Here is a 17213-nt window from a genome sequence, read left to right as displayed (position 1 = left end):
TAGACTAAATGCTCCATGAGTACATAGATCGTGTTGGCTTTGTTTTCACAGTATATCCAGTCTCTGATGTTTGGGGAGGAGCATTAGCTTAGTCGGGACAGGACAGGCTCTGCTGTGGTAAAAGATAAATCTCTGGATCTCGGTGGCTTTGAAAAATAAAGGTTATTTCGCATTCGCACAAAGTCTATTTCAGTTTGGACAGCTTTCCTTCGTCTTACAGGCATGCCATCTAGAACATACAGCCTCTGGGGTCACCAAGGCAGAGAATGAGAGGGACAGAGAAAGGCTTTAACTGATTCAACTCACAAGTAATACACATAACTTCCACTTAAGTCCATTGGCCAAAGTCGCATGGCCCCAATCTAACAGCAAGGGAGGCTGGGAAATGTAGGTGCTGACAGATGTGTGGAGAGTGTCTACTGGCTCAACTACACAATTATTCCTACGTTTTCTGGTTTCCATGGGGAGGAATATACTCTAAACCCTAAGGCCTCTTTCGACTCTCTCTTACCCCCCGTTGGAAGGGGGAGTAATTTAGCTACTGGGCCTTTTGGGAGAATGAACTGAACTTGTTGGCAAAATTCCTCTCCTGCTTCCATTCTCTGGGGGTGTATCTGACGGCAGAGAGCACACAATCTCCACTGGTCCTCTGTGCTGCAAGTTTGGCTTTACACCTCAGTAGTGTTTATCTACAATCGCAGTAACGTGCTAATCTCCCTCTGCCTAGTAACTTACGTGTCCTCCTCTCAAATGGCTCTGAACTCAGGCAAGAAACAAGAAGGATCTTGATAGACCCTCAACACTAGTTTCTTTAACCCTAATAGGTGCTCAGTGAATGAAGGAGCCTACAGGATACCGTCGACATCTAATCCAACTTGCCCCTTACAGGGACCCAGAGAGGTGACCTGACTCCTGTCTCAAATCTCCTGTCCTGACAGCAGATCTCCAAACGTCTACTCCCTCTAACACATGCTGCTAATACCATACCCAGAAAGAATCTAAAGCAGTATCTATTACCTGCCACATTGTCTCCATGATTTTAGAGACCTTCCTCACAAGGAGGAGGAAGACTTAAAAAAAAAAGAAAAGAAAAGAAAAGAAAAAAAAGATTCAACTCTTCTGAGTACATCACATGCCGTTCGTTTTCAGGAGGTGGGGTGGGGTAAATTCCTTCCCCCTCCCCACTCCTACCACCCAAACTATGGAATACTTTTGGGTGAATCATTCCCAATCTGAACTGATTGGGAATCATTGAAATGAGATTATTGTTCCCACAGAAAAGAACCCTGCAGTTGCACAAGTCCCAACTGTGTTCCAGAGAGAGAGAAAAAGGAGAAAGCAAAGGCCTGGGGTTGTTTGATAGGCTTCTAAGGGGCAGAGAAAAGGAAGGAAAGATTACGCTCCAGGTACACCCTGTGAAACAGTATTCCTGCAAACATCCAGAGAGCTCCCACACTCCACCTGGGCACGCTCCCTCACCCTTCGATCTAGAAGCCATCATGAAGCACTGATAGTTGGAGGGATGGTCAGGGTAAATGCACTTATCGCTGCCCCAGAAGTAATAGCAGCCAGGAAGGAAGGATATCCATGGAAAGAACACTGTGGCAGGTGAGAGAGCCCAGGCTTGGCATGGCAGAAAGAGAAAGGCTGCAGGATCATATTGAGAACCTGCCACTTACTACCTGTGAGTGTCAAAAATTACAACTACAGGTGGAGTCTGTGTGCCAAGAACTGTTTTAGGCACTGCAGTCATAACCATCCATAAGACCTCAGCAGACTCCCCATCACCTGCTCAGAGCTAGGCTTTCTCCTCCTTTAAAATAAGGATCATAAATTCTACATCATATCGTTGTTATAAGGAGAGGAGACAACTCAGGGACCATGCCTGTCACACGCAGCCAACAGAGTGATGATTCTTCACTCTTTGGGAAGGGCTAGTTTCATGGTATCTTGGAGAGCAGGAGCCATTCATTTGAGGGCCAAACACCCAGCTGCAACTCTGGAGAGAAGCCCAGCTAAAGTGTGGAGTCAGAAACCAGGGTTTGAGCTGCAACTCGCTAACCATTCCAGAGACCAGAGGAGCTCCTGGATGAAAATGATGCATTGCAGGGGACACTGGGAGAGGATTGGAAGGCACCGGGCCTCCGGGATGGGAACATGGGAGTAGGGGTCAGAGATGGACTCGCTGGTAGCCTCTGGGGGTTTGGAGAGAGACAGATGTGCTTTGACTCTCCATCATTCCCTCTTTAAGAGGCAAAAGTGAACACAGCAAGTCAGTCTGCCCATGGGAGGTGAAGTTCTAGAGGCAAATAGGCAAGGCGGTTGCTCTCTGTGACTGTTTCCCGGACCCCTTCCCGGTGCCCCAGCAGAGCCCGGATCCCTTGGGCACAACTGCCCCATTCATGGCCTCTAATGTTGCCTGAAAATCCATTCTGGAAATGTCATTTCGTAAACTGAAAACTCTTCCGAAACAACAGCTCCTCTAGGACCCTGTTGTATTTGTGCTGCACGTAAGTGCCTTATCCACTATCTGACACAGAGAAATATTTATGTATACACAAGCATACTTTTTACAAATTTAGAATAATGCTCTAACCTGGTTTGTACCTTCCTTTTTTCTCTTGAGGTTTAGAATTGTATTCTTATCTTTTTAACGGTTGCAGGGATTTCATCATCTAGATATACCATGATTAACTTAAGCATTCTACTACCGATGGACGTTTATAATTTTTTCTGTTCCTTTTGCTTTCTCAAATACTCTTCTTAGTCTTTGTCTGCATCACTGATTACTTCTCACAGCAGAATCCTGGAAGTTGGCATCACACTGTCCTGTGTATGACGAGGCAGTAAGTGGTCAACAACAAAAACTCCAGGGCTAGACCACATTGACTAGCTCTGTGACTTGGGTAGGATATTTAACCCCTCTGAGCCTCAGCTTGCTTACTTGAAACTGCAGCTGATAATAGTCACCAACAAATAGGCTTGTTGCAAGAGTAAATGAATTAATATATATAAAACACATAGAACAGCACCCAGCAGAGAGTAAGTGTTCTATGAATGTTTGCTATTATAGTTGTTGTTATTATTATTTATAATTACATGGCTGTGTCCCACAAAACTGGGAGGCCCTTGACAGCAATGGTCATGTCTCACCCAGCCACGTATTCCAAACCTCCACAACCTGGCACTGAGGAGGAACTCTGTGCATATTTGGAAATAAGTAAGAAACACAGATGTGGAAATCAACCATTGACCTGGCCATTGCCCAATATCCCTCAGTAAGTGGTTCATTAGTTTGGGGATTAAATCTCCATCCCCAGATATATATTGAGCTTTACCAGTACTTTGCACCTACATTTAGAATGAATTTATTGGATATATTCTAGAGATAAGGATTGATAAAAGGAAGAAGAAAGACACGTGAGGAATCTAGGTGCCCTAGGTAAGAAGAACAGACCTGAACAAGGACGCAAAGGGTACAGGAATAGGAGTGGCCAACCTGAAGACGTATGTCAGTGGCTCACCAATTTTTCCCAGGGTTGGCTCTGTACTTGTGAAATTATATTACGCAGGCTGCTATTCACTTAACTGTGGCTGATCTTACCCCCTTCTATCAACAGGATAAACTTGGAATGAGGAAGCAAACAAGCTAATGATTATTGAGTGCCTAATATACAAAGAAGACTTTTAAATAATGGTCTTATTTGAATCTCACAGGCAGCCCTGGGAGGTCTGTGTTATTATCCCCTCCCTACAGATGAGCAAATGGAGACACAGCCATGCATAGTCATAACAGCCGGAGCACACAGAGCAATAATTTAAACTCTGACCTCTGTACTTCCCTGTTCTAACCCTTTCTTCCTTGTTTAAGCAGAGCCCAAATGGGGCTCACTCCCAAGGAGCAAAGCACTGTAAGCTTAGTATTCTGGCTTCCTACACCAGGCAGGAAAAGAAGAGTACATTAACTTTAAATCCCATCCATTGCATTGCCGAGAAACAAACAGTCATTAGCCTTTGTTTCTACTTTGGTACCATGGTTAGAGAAGCAAAGGTGTTGAAACAGGTAAAAGTTAAGTCCGCCCAGTCGACAGGTGGGAACTTGCATCATTAGGGAACAGATACTGTTGAAAGTTCTATAGTTGGAGGGAATCCAGCGCAGCTGAATGTCAGAAGCAGCGTTTAAAGTTTTATGTAAATTTCCTTTCAGTCACCAGCTTCCCTCTTGGTTGTAAAAAAAGGGAAAAAGGAAAGAAACAGAATTTTTTTCTTAGTTTTCATTTTTTTAAACATCTTTATTGGAGTATAATTGCTTTACAATGGTGTGTTAGTTTCTGTTTTATAACAAACTGAATCAGTTTTACATATACATAAGTTCCCATAGCTCTTCCCTCCTGCGTCTCCCTCCCTCCCACCCTCCCTATCCCACCCCTCCAGGCGGTCACAAAGCACTGAGCTGATCTCCCTGTGCTATGCAGCTGCTTCCCACTAGCTATCTATTTTACGTTTGGTAGTGTATATATGTCCATGCAACTCTCTCACTTAGTCCCAGCTTACCCTTCCCTCTCCCCATATCCTCAAGTCCATTCTCTAGTAGGTCTGTGTCTTTATTCCTGTCTTACCTCTAGGTTCTTCATGACCTTTATTTTTTCCTTAGATTCCATATATGTGGCACATATATACAATGGAATATTACTCAGCCATAAAAAGAAATGAAATTGAGATATTTGTAGTGAGGTGGATGGACCTAGAGTCTGTCATACAGAGTGAAGTAAGTCAGAAAGAGAAAAACAAATACCGTATGCTAACACATATATATGGAATCTAAGGGGAAAAAAAAAAGTTTTCATTTTTGACTGTGTCAGACTGTGGTCCCAAGACCCCCCCAAAACGGTTGAAATGATTCATTGTTTCCTACAAGAATTTGGTATTTTCTGGAGAAAAGCGCAGATATATTCCTGTGTCTGGAATATAGGTACTGCTTTAGGCGTCTGAATCATTCATATCCTAGAGTAAAATCTTAGATTGTTTTTCAGTGGTGCTTCCAAGGATTTGATAACACAAATCTTCTATTATTGCCTCATGTGTTATCATCTCTTGATGGGGAAATAAAATAGAGACTAGAATTTATATCCCCACCCATACAGGTAGGAAACTTGAGGAACTAGGATGAAGCAACTCATCTAAGCAGTATAGATAAATAAAAAACATTTTTGAAGAAGAAAGAAAAACCATGTCATCCAGAGCCCTACAATCAGAAATCTCAAGACATTGGGTGTTACAGCCAGTGGCTGCCACCATCACAGGGATCCTCTACAGCCTGTCCCTGGGCGACGGCCATCCAAACCCTGCTTCAGCGTGCTCAAAGAAGAAACGGTGTTTCTTCCTCTTTGTAGAACGCCATATTTCAAAGCAACTATTACCCGTGAACAAGGCAGATCCTCAACAGACATGGAGCAGGCCCGGGGAAGGCTGGAATCTGTCTGCAAGGCAGTGTTAATCCCAGGTGGTTACTGATCAGTGACACGGCTAAACTGATGGTTTATTGAACTACTAAGAAATCTGCTTCTCCAGTAACAGCTAGGTACATGGCTGCTTCAAAAGCTGAGTCAACACTTCACTCTTGTTCTTGTCACAAACCTTGATCGTCATTTGTAACCTTATCGGGTTTATATTTACAACCTGAATATGTTGAGTATTTACTGAAATCGGACACCGTGAAGCACTTGTATAGCTTTTGCTCGTTTACCTTTACGGTCACCCTGATGAAGGATTACTATCCTCCCATTTTCTGAACGAGAAAACTGCAGGTTATAATTTTACCCCAATGAGGGAAGCAGAAGACCAAAGGAGCCATTAGCAGTAAGTGCTGCATTAGGAGTTACTCTAGGAATCTTTAGAAAGAAACCGTCCTCTCCATTGATGGCCTATTGAGAGAGGATGACTTCTGAGTGGGGCCTGGGGGATGAACAAAGGAGAGGAAGGCTTACAGACAAAGGTAACACCATAATGAAAGGCCTAGGGTCTTGAAAGAAGACAGCGAATTTGCAGTATTTCTTAAAGGTAGCTCCCTGGACTCCCTGACCTGGCTGTCTTCACTATAACCTTACACAGAGCACATATACCTGGTATATACATATCGATTGCCTTCTCTGTGGTTCAGATGTTTGATTTCACAGCACTTGCCCCTGGTGCTGTGTCTTCAAGCTCCCAAGTGTAGAATTAGCTCTTAAACCCCACTTGATGTCATGGTGATAAGGATGGCATTGGCTTATCGCCCAGCAGGCAAGGAGAGAGATTATTTCAGGAGCCAGGCTTGGGTGGACAGAATGCTCAGGCCTTCCAGGTCCTTTCGTAATAAGCAGAAGATTTTCTTTTCCTTCAGTGATACCTGTACTAAATTTTGACTTAAGGCAATAACCGGCTCCACTCACCAAATGGCAATCGGCTGTGAGTATCAGCCCTCAGGGAATCACTCCTCTTTTAAGAAGAAAATTCTCATTTAAATAATTACACATTGGCCTCTGGGTTAATGCAAATTGTAGGATGTGCTACCAGGACTTTTGCGAGAACATATGAGACATCATTAGTAATACTCAACAGTTTCTGCTTTAAGCTATTAACCCATTCTGAGCTTTAATGAGATCAGCTGTGGATCTAGAATATTCTGGGAAGTTTGACACCGAGTTAAATGAGAGAAAAGTAGAATCAGAGAAAAGCAGATCTGGAGAGGTCTTAGGAATGGTCTTCTCTAGAGATTTCAAACTTGTTCTTAATGGAAACCCTTTTTCAAACAATATCTTAAAGGGACCCTGAGGTAGGCATCTGTTATTTCTACTTTGCCTCCTTCTTGATAAAATACACCTTAATTTTCTTGGAGAAAACACCCCTACTCCATGTATATTATATGGGATTGACCCTAACCCAGCTTCTGCCATTAGCAATTCTAGCCTGAGGCCAAAGATGGCACAGGAGGCAGATCTCTGAGAAACACAAAGAAATGAACCTCTAAGGTAAATACAGTTAACCTGCTTGATCAAGCTGTACCTGAAGCCAACTGACCATAGACTTCTTAGTTATGTAAATAAAGAGATTATCTTTTATACTTAAGCCAGTGTGAGTGGAATTTTCTGTTACTTGCAAATGAAAACATTGTAAAAGAGTCTAAAAGCCAGCAATATAAAAAAGATAAGGCCAGACTGCTCTGATTAAAATGAGGGTAGGAAACTTGGGGCCCCACTCACAATGTACTCCCTCAATTTCCAAAAGGCTCTGTAGATGGACTCTACAATCTAACTCAATTCTTTTATTTTACAGGTAGACAAACCATGGTCCAAGGAAGAATAGTAAAATATTGGCATCATGCTTGAAGGAATTAAAACGTGAGTACAAGTTTTTTGCTTTTTGTTTTAAGCAAGTTTCAGAAACTTAGGATAAGTAGTTACTACTTAAAAATTAGAAAAGATTTTATTGAGGGAAATCGTAATAATACAGGACACAAAATAACACTAAATAAGCTGTCAATAATTATAGCACCATAACCCGTAATATGGGTCTCACAATGTCCATAAAAAGCATTGACGGTTATTGCCTTATGGATAGTTGGTCATCCTTCGGAAAAACAGGTTTGTGTAGACCTGACCATGCGTCTTATAAATTTGCCAGTGAAATTTCTGGTATGTTCTAATGAAAATGAACTTTTCCTTTGGGATCTGGCTTTATCCGATGCCATTCATCTTACCTCTTACTGTTGTGCAAAGCTTCACACCATGTAACCTCAGCTTTCTCCTGAAGGACATCACTGTTGCAGAAGATATCTTTAAGACAAACGAAAAGAAATTTAACGTACGGATCAAAATTTGGTAGCACAATATGAAAGGCACGTGGTAAACCATTGTGCCGTGGTAGACTAGTAAAAGGTCAGAAGACTGGCAAATTCCAAATCAAAGAGAGGAGAAAGTAGGTTCTGGCCATGAATGTGTAATTAATAAGTGAGTCATTGCTCTCTTCATTTAAATAAAATTATCTTTTAATAATTTAATGAGATCAGCTACCTCTTTTCTCTTTCCAGTGAGAAAAAAAAAACACAATTTGGTGGTTAGATAAACAGATACTAAACCAAAATTTGAAAGAACATCATTTCCTTCTGTCTCTTAGCTAAAGATAAATCATTACATGACCGCTTTCTGAAGTTTGAGTAGCATCTTAACAGAAATATGTGTCTTTAAGAGCTTGGAACTCAACTCAGTAGAAAAACCTTTTAATCCTGCTGTTTCATGGAGTGATTGTAATTTTAGTAAAAGTACATCCATTCTGCCTAAAAAGAGTTTATTTTTGGAGGCCCATATAAATGCTCTTATATTATTTTTTGTTTGTTTGTTGCTCTCTCATCTAATATTTTTGAGTAAAGGAGAGTTCTCAAAAACTTGATTTGCTTTTAGTGGCAAAGTTGCTGAAGTGTTTGAGAAACACTCAAGAGGCTGAGAGTTGTTGTATAAAAACATAGTATAATGATTTATTCAAGAAAATGCAAGGAAATTAACTTTTCTCCATATACAGAAAGAGTAATTTTGCTATTCCAACTTCATCTTGTTTGGGCTTTCATCACTGAAAGCATCTATAACTAGTTACTAGTGCCAAGGAGTTATTAGAGATGCCGCTTTGGTGGGTTTTAGTAAAATTTGAGATTGTGTAGTTTCTCTGAGATCTAATATCCCACAACAATATGCTGCAGGGTTAACCTACTGCTGCCACTTACTAATTATGTGAACTTGGGTAAATTACTTATCTTTCCTCAGATGACTTTCTCAGTTTTCTCGTCTGTAAAATAGAGCTATGTTCAATACTTTAATAGGGTTGTTGTAAAGAGTATATGAGTTAATATATATATTTAGGGCTCTTAAGATGATTTCTAGCGTATGGGAAACACTTAGTGTTAGTCTTTATGAGCACATATGCCTAGTGTAACTAGCACTAGCAGGCAGTCCATAAAGGGCTTCACCTTGAGGAAAACCGATACAGCAAAACCTGATCTCACCATCCCGATGAACATGAGGCTAGTCTTCCGGGTCAGCCTGAACACTCACTGGTTGTAGGAGGCAAGATTCTAAGATTCTTCCAAGATTCCTGCCCCATCACATATGGGCCCTTTATAATCTCCTACTCTTAAGTGCAGCCAGAACCTTGTATAGGATGGGGTACCACTCTTGTGATTAGGTAACTAATCAGTGGACTTTGAGTTAACCAAAAGGAAGGGTACCCAGGTGGGCCTGACCTAATCAGGTGAGCCCTTAAAGGGACCAGGTCCTTCCTGAAGTCAGAGATAAAGTGTGAGAGGGCCTATGGAAGGAGCCACATGGCAAGGAACTGAAGTGGTCTCTAGGAACTGGGAATGGTTTCTGGACCACACCCAGCAACATAATGGGGGCCTCGTTCCGAGGGCAGCTGAATTCTGCCAGTAACCACATGAGCTTGAATGGGACCCCTTGCTCTGCAGGAGATTACAGTCTCAGCTGCTACCTTGATTTCATCCTTGTGATATACTGAGCAGAGAAGCCAGTTGAGCTCTGCCTGAACTCTTAACCTACAGAACTGTGCAGAATAAGTTGATGTTGTTTTAAGCTGCTGTGTTTGTGGTAATTTGTTACACAGCAATAGAAAACAAATACCCTTTTGCTAATAACCTATGTACCTCATCTGCTGGGCTTATGAGGGGCCAGGAGGCTAGACAGTAAGAAATGTCTGGCTTCATCATTTTGCTTCTCAGTGCCTCTGTGAGGGAAGCATAACTCAGAGAGGCATGTGGCACCAGAGAATGGCCCTGTTCATTTGTGTGGACCTGCCTCCTACAGGGGAGTTTTTGTCACCCCCCAAATGCCTTTAATACACTCATATAATCCCCAGAAAACCCTTCCTCTAGAACTTTGTCATCCTTTAGGCTTCTTCTTAGTAGAAATTCCAAGAAACTTTCCCTAACTACTCACTCTAACTTTGGCCACCTCCCGAGACATCACCATTTACTTCCTTTGTAGCACTGGTCTGTATGAGTATGTCCCCTTACATGGTAAAAGACTTTGCAGACTTGATTAAGTTAAGAATTTTGAGATGTGGAGATTGTCCTGGGTTAACCAGATGTGCCCACTGTAATCACAATAGATACCCTTATAAGAAGGAGACAGGAGGGTCGGAGTCAGAGGCGATGTGGCAACAGGATCAGTGGTTGGAGCTATATGATTGCTAGCTTTGAAGACGGAAGATTCCTGGAGCCCAGGAATGCAGGCAGCCACTAAAGGCTGAAAAGAGCGAGGAAGCAGATGCTCCTGTAGAGCCTCCAGAAGAAATGCAATTTTTCTGACACCCTGATTTCAGCCCAGTGAAACCCATTTTGGAAGTCTGACCCCCCAGAACTCTAAGACAATAAATGTTTATTATGTTAAGCCACTAAATTGGTGGTAACTTGTTATAGCAGCAGTACGAGACTAATACAGAAAGGTAGAGAGACAGAGCTATCTTAGATATATGTCTCCTCTTTATAAATATCATCTTGCATTGCTTTGTCTATTAGTCAGTGGTGTTAGGTCCTGCCAAGGATGGGAAACATAATTTTTACCTCTAGTAAATCTTTCCTTATCATCTCCCTGGCTCCTCCTTGTGCCTTGGATGTGATTTGGCAGATAGAAACAACATGGGCTTCAGAATCAAAAAGAGTTGAATTCAAATCTTAGTTCTGTTATTTATCAGTAGCATGCATTAGGACAAATAGCTCCACCCCTTGGATTCAGTCATTTCATCTCACTTTCAGCATTGTCACAAGGGGTAGGAAGCAAACAAGTAAATCATAACAAAGACAATAATGCTATTGTTGATAAGCAAGGCAGCCTTCCAAGGAGATGGATGGAGAACTCACATTAGTGTGTTTCTGCTCTGGACATCCATACGACTGCATGGTGGCAGGAGCTGTGGATAGCTAACTTCCTTCTTCACATTATAGAAGGAGATGTGGTGCCGACAGGCCCAATCTTGGAAGGAAGAAGCAGCAAAGATTGGATGGGGAAAAAGAGGAGGCCAGTGAATAGCAGAAGGCAGCAAGTGTAGTTATGTGAACTTCCCTGGAATTTCCAGATCTTTAGGAGCGAGTTCTAAATTTATATATTCTTAGTGTGAGTGTAATTTTTATAGAAATGGATAAAGGCAATTCCTATAACCGCTTTGACTTAGGGCAAAACAGAAAGAAGTTTCAGGTGGAGGGTGACCATGAGAAGGTAAGCCCCTGGGAATTAGTAAAAATCAGGGAAGGACATTAGACTTCCGTGGACCATGAGATTGAGAATTGAGCCAGGCTTACCCAACTCTGTGAAGTACAAGGCCAGGGCCCTGCTAACAACTCATGATAGGAATGCCTGGCAAGTTATAGACGCACAAACAATTTGGGGATGTTCTGTATACTTTCTCCTCCCATTTGAAACATGTTATCTTCCAAGTTTGTTTAGATAAGAGACATGGGAAGCCCTGATGATCTGAACTAACAGGAAAACAGTGGGTTTGACAGGTGGTAATAGCAATCAAGAAGTCCATTCCACCTCCAGGGCCCAGAATTTATCCCTTTTGTTCCCAATCACCTCTCTGCCCTCTGGTCCAATGGTGTCTGCTGGGGAAGACTTAAAACAAGAGAGCAGGTGGCTTCACAGACCTCTCATTTGGGTAATGAGTTAGAAATTTTACCTAAAGCCAAGCCCAAGGACCTCTCCAGCTGCTATACACTGGAAGTTGACAGACAGCAACGTGTGTGTGTGTGTGTGTGTGTGTGTGTGTGTGTTGAAAGGGAGGCTGAAATGTCTCTTTAATAATCAACACATTCATACCTGTTTCCTTTCTTTTTTCTTCCTTTTTGTAAACCACAACAATTTCTTGAATCACTTGATTCTTTTATGGGGTAATGAAATAAATAAAGCCTACCTTCAATCAGCTACCTCTTCAAGCAGTTAGCTTTATGCACAAATTTTCAAGGAACTCCTCATTGCCCCTTCTGAACCGCTGTGGGAAAAGATTGGAAGGAGATAGCCAGAGGTCAGTAATATAGGGTGAGGCACCTGGGCACCCTCCTCAGCTCAGGGAAGGGTTAATGAATTGCATTCTGGGGACAAAGAGAACTTTGACAAGAGAGAGTCTGGCAGTTTTCATAAGGCAGGAAAGGTGACCATTATCAACTGAGAGCTGGGTGTGCAAACACAATCTATACGTTTATATACCTTCTCCTACCTTGTAGACATTGTTTAAATGGGAGGGGAAGAAAGTGAAAGTGTCTGGGTCGTCCTTTTGGAAAGACACAGACAGAAATTCTCATGCTTGACCTGCATCTTTTGTCTCAAGGAGCAAGTCCCACCTTCTCTGGGTTGGGTGTCACAGAGAGAGTTTGAAAGACAGCATCACAACCATCAACATCATTCATTCAACAGCCATTTATTGAGCACTGATTGTGGGACAGTCACTACCCTAGGTGCCAGGCTTACAATAATGAGCAAAAAGTCAATGTCCTTTCTTTCTCCCATAAGACTCTTGGTCTACTCACTGTTGTCATTCAACTTGTCATCATCATCATTGCTATCGTCACTAACCACCTCTTTTCTTGTCTGTTAGTGCAACGTTTAAAATTTAAGTGTGCTTTTGAAATGAGTAGGGATGGAAAAAAATGAACATAAAAATAAAGTCTTAAAAAAATAAAACAGTGAAAAATAATCACCTGGAGATTTCATTAAAATGCAAATGTCCAAGTATATTTGCCATGCTATGAACTAGCAAATCTTGAGATGGGTCCCATGATTCAACGTTTTCAAAACAGTCCAGAGGATTTTGATGTAGACATTTCATGGCTCTCACTTTGCAAATATAGGCTTATGTTATAGCACTTCAAACATTTTTGTCACAGTCATTGTTTCAAATGTCACAACAGCCCAAGAAAGTAAATAGAATGAGAATTATTATCTCCAATTTATGGATGAGGAAAACAAATGCATAAGGATGTCTATTTAATCTAATTTAATATAACTGGCATCCAATTTGTTCAAGCTTTGTACTAGAAGTTGTAGAGAAGAATGACATGCCCAATGAATTTGTGTTAGAGGATGAAGAAAAGTATACAAATATTCCAGGTGCTTTACAAACTATCTTATCTGCAGTTTACTTTTATATATATCAGTATATACATAAATATACATGTATTATGTCACCTTTATTCTGTACCTTGAGGGTGATAATTTCATTTATTCACTAATTTATTCATTGATTTTACCTAATATTTAGTGAACACTACTCTACTATGTGCCTTGCAGTCCTCTAGGTATTGGGGATGCAGTAATAAATAATATACACAAAAACATCTGCCTCCATGGGATTGACATTCTATCTGGGGAGACAGACATGAGGAAAATATACCATGATGTAGTTCATTGGTATTTGAAGGGAGCTATCCAGGAACAGAATGTATGGCTGTTTGGGACCTATTTGATAATATAATAAATATTTATACAAGTGACAGAATTTAGCCTGAAACTTGCTTTGGTCAAAATATTCTTTACAGAAGTAAGATTCTTGAAGAGTAGATTAACAACGCCCATCTATCTTTAATTGTCGTAAACCATTGTTTACCAAAATAATCTAATAATTGTAAACAGCCAAATTGGCATATCAATTTGTAATAGATTGTCTCATTTCATCTTTACAGTAATGCCATGGTGTAGATAATATTATTATCTCCATTTTACAGATTAGACATTTGAGGCTTAAAGAGGTTAAACAGTTTCCTGATGCTCAGTTATTAGGTATTGAGTAGTAGAGCCAGGCTTTAAACTGGTGTGTTTCTATAGCCTGAACTATATCCACTTCACCATCCTGCTCTAAGAAGATCTCAGTGTCACAAAATCTATATAACCCATCTCTCAACACTTCCCAGTGGCCTTGGGTTTCAGTTGGCCATTCTCTTTCACACCGGCAACATTCATCTTACCTCTGTGCCTCCTCTCCAGCCTTCTGCCTATCAAAGCCAGTTTAAGGTTCCCTTATCAAAGAACTTTCCAGGACCAATTCTAATTGGTGATGATCATGATAACTTCTTAGTCTATATTAAATCTTGTCTCTCCTGAGTAACTAACTGAAACTTCCCTTGAAATTAAGGAACATTTTTCCTACACTTTTCTAATATCCCACAGCATCTAATATGATACACTGCATACAGAAGACGGGTAACCTTTGTTGCTTCAGTACATAAATGTTAACTGCACTGCTTAGAATATAGTGCCTGTCACATACTAGATGCTCAGTAAGTATTTGCTTTCTTAGATAGAATTTTCACAAGATTCTGAAGAGTACAGTGGATGTCTCTTTCAATTTAGATGATTAGAAGTAGAAAATCAATGAGAATTCAATTTTTAATTTAAGCTATTTTTATTGTAAACAACTATTATTTACATACTCATTTTAATATAAGGCTTAGAGACCATGGAACGAGAAGCTCATTTTCAATATATAATGTATGTATCTAGAAATCTGAGTCAGCAATGAGGTTATCTGAGGCCAAATTGGGGAAATATTCATAGAGGGAGGTCCTGGATAGCATGGGCAGGATTGACATGGAACACAGAATGTGGGAAAGAGAAGGTATGCATGGGGCCAAGCTTTTACACGTTAGGTTTTCTCTCTTGTGTTACAAAAAAGTTGGAGGAAGAAGTGGTGAATGAACCATATACTAAGCTAAAAGAGGTTATTTAAGCAGCCCTCTACTTAATTTGGAAACATAAATCACATTTCATATCTTGTCACTTCTCAATGACACATGCGCACAGTTAATGGCATTTGATGGCATTGAAACAGACAGATTTGGCAAATATTGATCAGTCACACGTAAACATGTGATAGACTCATAGCATTTAATATATTCATATATGTGAGTCTCAATATGTGGGCCTTGTCTTCCGAGGCCAATACTAAGATAAATGGTTCAATAGGGGATTTTATTAATTTATGAATTTCCTTAAATTGATGTCTTAGTCAATACAAATGTATCACATTCAGGTATATGTATTTGAAAAGAATAAAATTATCTGAAACTGGACTGTTGTCAATGTGGGAAATACGTTCATTCTGTGAACAAGTATGTACAATATAATTACAAAAAGCCACTGTCTAAGCTTTATGCAGACTCATGAGGTCAAAAAACATTATACCAGTAAAAACTTAAGAAAAAAGTATTTGTGTGACACACACCCAGGTATGTACACACACATACATACATGCATGTTAAACTCCTAGAAACAGTGATTTCATGATGAAAGCACTTTGGGTTAAATTTGTTTCTCCCTCTGAACTTTTAGTTTTCTCCTTTCTAAACATGGGGATAATTTTAAGTGTGTCTATTTCAAGGAGATGTCAGAATTAAATGAGATGGTATATATAAAAATGCCTAAATCATGTGGGACCTGTAATACTGAGTATCCACCTCTGACCTCTCTTTTTGTCTCTGTTCCCGCTTATCATGAGTCTAGCTTTATGCTATTCTTTTTGGAGGAGCCATAAGAAGTAGATAAAATCCTACCTGCTGCCAAAGACAATGCTGTTGGGGAACCAAAATTGTTCATAAGCAGATTAGAGAACTTCAGGGGAGAGGATGTAGCCAAACGTTCACTCATGCACTTCGTGCTTTTATGTGTATAAAGTAGAAGGTGGGAATTTTGAAAAGTGCTGGTTAAGGTTTCTTCAAGGTTTATCCTATTAGACTATGACCAGCAAGAATTACAGATAAGATCTCCAATGAGCCAGAAAAGTCAGAATCGGGTCATTGCCACACTGGAGAGAGAACTCTGAAAGCAGGAAGCCCCCGAGGAAACATGATGGCTGCAAGTAGGCAGGAGAAATGGCAAGGGATTTTCGCTGGAGCCAGGCTATGACAGTCAGATGACAGGAACTAGAAAAGCACACCAGCAGGAAAGGAATCTTCCATCTGAACCCAAGCTCCATGGCCTACTCAAGTCCTGAAGCTCACAGATGCTACCGTACATCTTTGCAGCATACTAAGGTGTAACGCACAGGGTAGGTAAGGATCACCGTGCTTGCCTCAGTGACATGGATAGCAATATCCTGACCTACCGGAGCAAGCACTGAGCCAGCAGCCAGAAGACCCAAGACTGACTCCGCCTTCCACTTAACAGCTCCATAATATTGGGCAAATAAATTCCCTTAGTGCCCTTACTTGCAGAGTAGTGATGTTCACTCTCTTTCATACGTCGTGTGAGATCCAAAAGAAATAAGTATGAAGCAGCATAGGTTAGTGGTGAAGAGTGAAGACAGCCTGGATTCAAATCCCAGATCCACCACTTACAGCAGCACATGATCTTACTAAGTGTAGCTATTCTTCAGAGTCCTCGTCTGGAAAGTGGGATCATAAGATGCCTTTTCCACAGTTATTGTGAGGATTAAGGGTAACTGGCAAAACATGTGAAGTAATTACAAAAGAACCAGGCCCATAGTAAACATTCAATAAATGTACTGGGAACTGTGATCGTTAATGAGAATACAGCTTGTGAACAGGTGATGTGGGAGCACAGGAACCTGGCCTCAGAATCAGACAGGCTTAGGCTCTGATTCAAATGCCACCCTTATAAGCTGGATGACTGGAAGGAAATTACTTAACTCCTCAATATCAGGTTTTTAATTTGCACAGTGGGCATGATAATTCACTGTTCAAGGCGTTCTTATGAAGATTTGAAATAGCCTATATCAAGCAAATGGAATAGGGTGTTTTTTCAATAAATGGGAGTTATATGTAACGATAGGGTAATAGACACATCTAGAGAGTATTGCTGTTAGAATTGATCTTGCTGCCAGGTTCTTTCCTAAGCAAGATAGGACTTCTCAGATGCTAAGACTGAGGCCCTCTTGAGTCCATATCAATGAGGTTGACCAGTACAGCTGGGAAATTTGAGAACCTCATTTCAAGCAAGCATAGATGCAGCTTTCTTTACAGAAAACTTGATCAGAACAGACCGATTCACACAATTCATCCATCCCCAGTGGTCCGTATTTATAGTGGCACTTTGCCCAGCCCTCTTTTCTCTCTGGTCTTATGTGTCGGTGAGACTGATGGGGAGAACATCAGAATGTCCTGGGAGTGAAACGCCACAGGTAGTCTGAGGACATGAGCTGTGCCTCCCGGGGGCCTCAGACCT

The 17213-nt window shown here is 41.0% G+C and overlaps 1 protein-coding gene across 17 annotated transcripts in view; it reads left to right on the top strand.

Annotated features, from left to right (window-relative positions):
* LOC307176302 (uncharacterized protein) overlaps positions 1-17213 on the top strand; it is a 619483-nt gene that overhangs the window by 560892 nt on the left and 41378 nt on the right. For 8 of the 17 annotated variants that reach the window (XR_013824694.1, XR_013824695.1, XR_013824696.1 and 5 more), the window contains one exon: positions 7315-7379. Coding sequence is in view for 2 of the 17 variants with exons in the window: in XM_079902283.1 (XP_079758409.1) it covers positions 7315-7344 (30 nt within the window). In the remaining 15 variants the exon portion in view is untranslated. Of the gene's footprint in view, positions 1-7314; positions 7578-15533; positions 16660-17213 lie in introns of those variants that run through there. The other 9 variants (XR_013824702.1, XR_013824703.1, XR_013824704.1 and 6 more) reach the window with 2 other exon arrangements.

Source organism: Stenella coeruleoalba, assembly GCF_951394435.1.
Source record: "Stenella coeruleoalba genome assembly, chromosome: 17".
NCBI lineage: Eukaryota > Metazoa > Chordata > Mammalia > Artiodactyla > Delphinidae > Stenella > Stenella coeruleoalba.
This window is presented reverse-complemented; position numbering and strand designations above follow the sequence as displayed.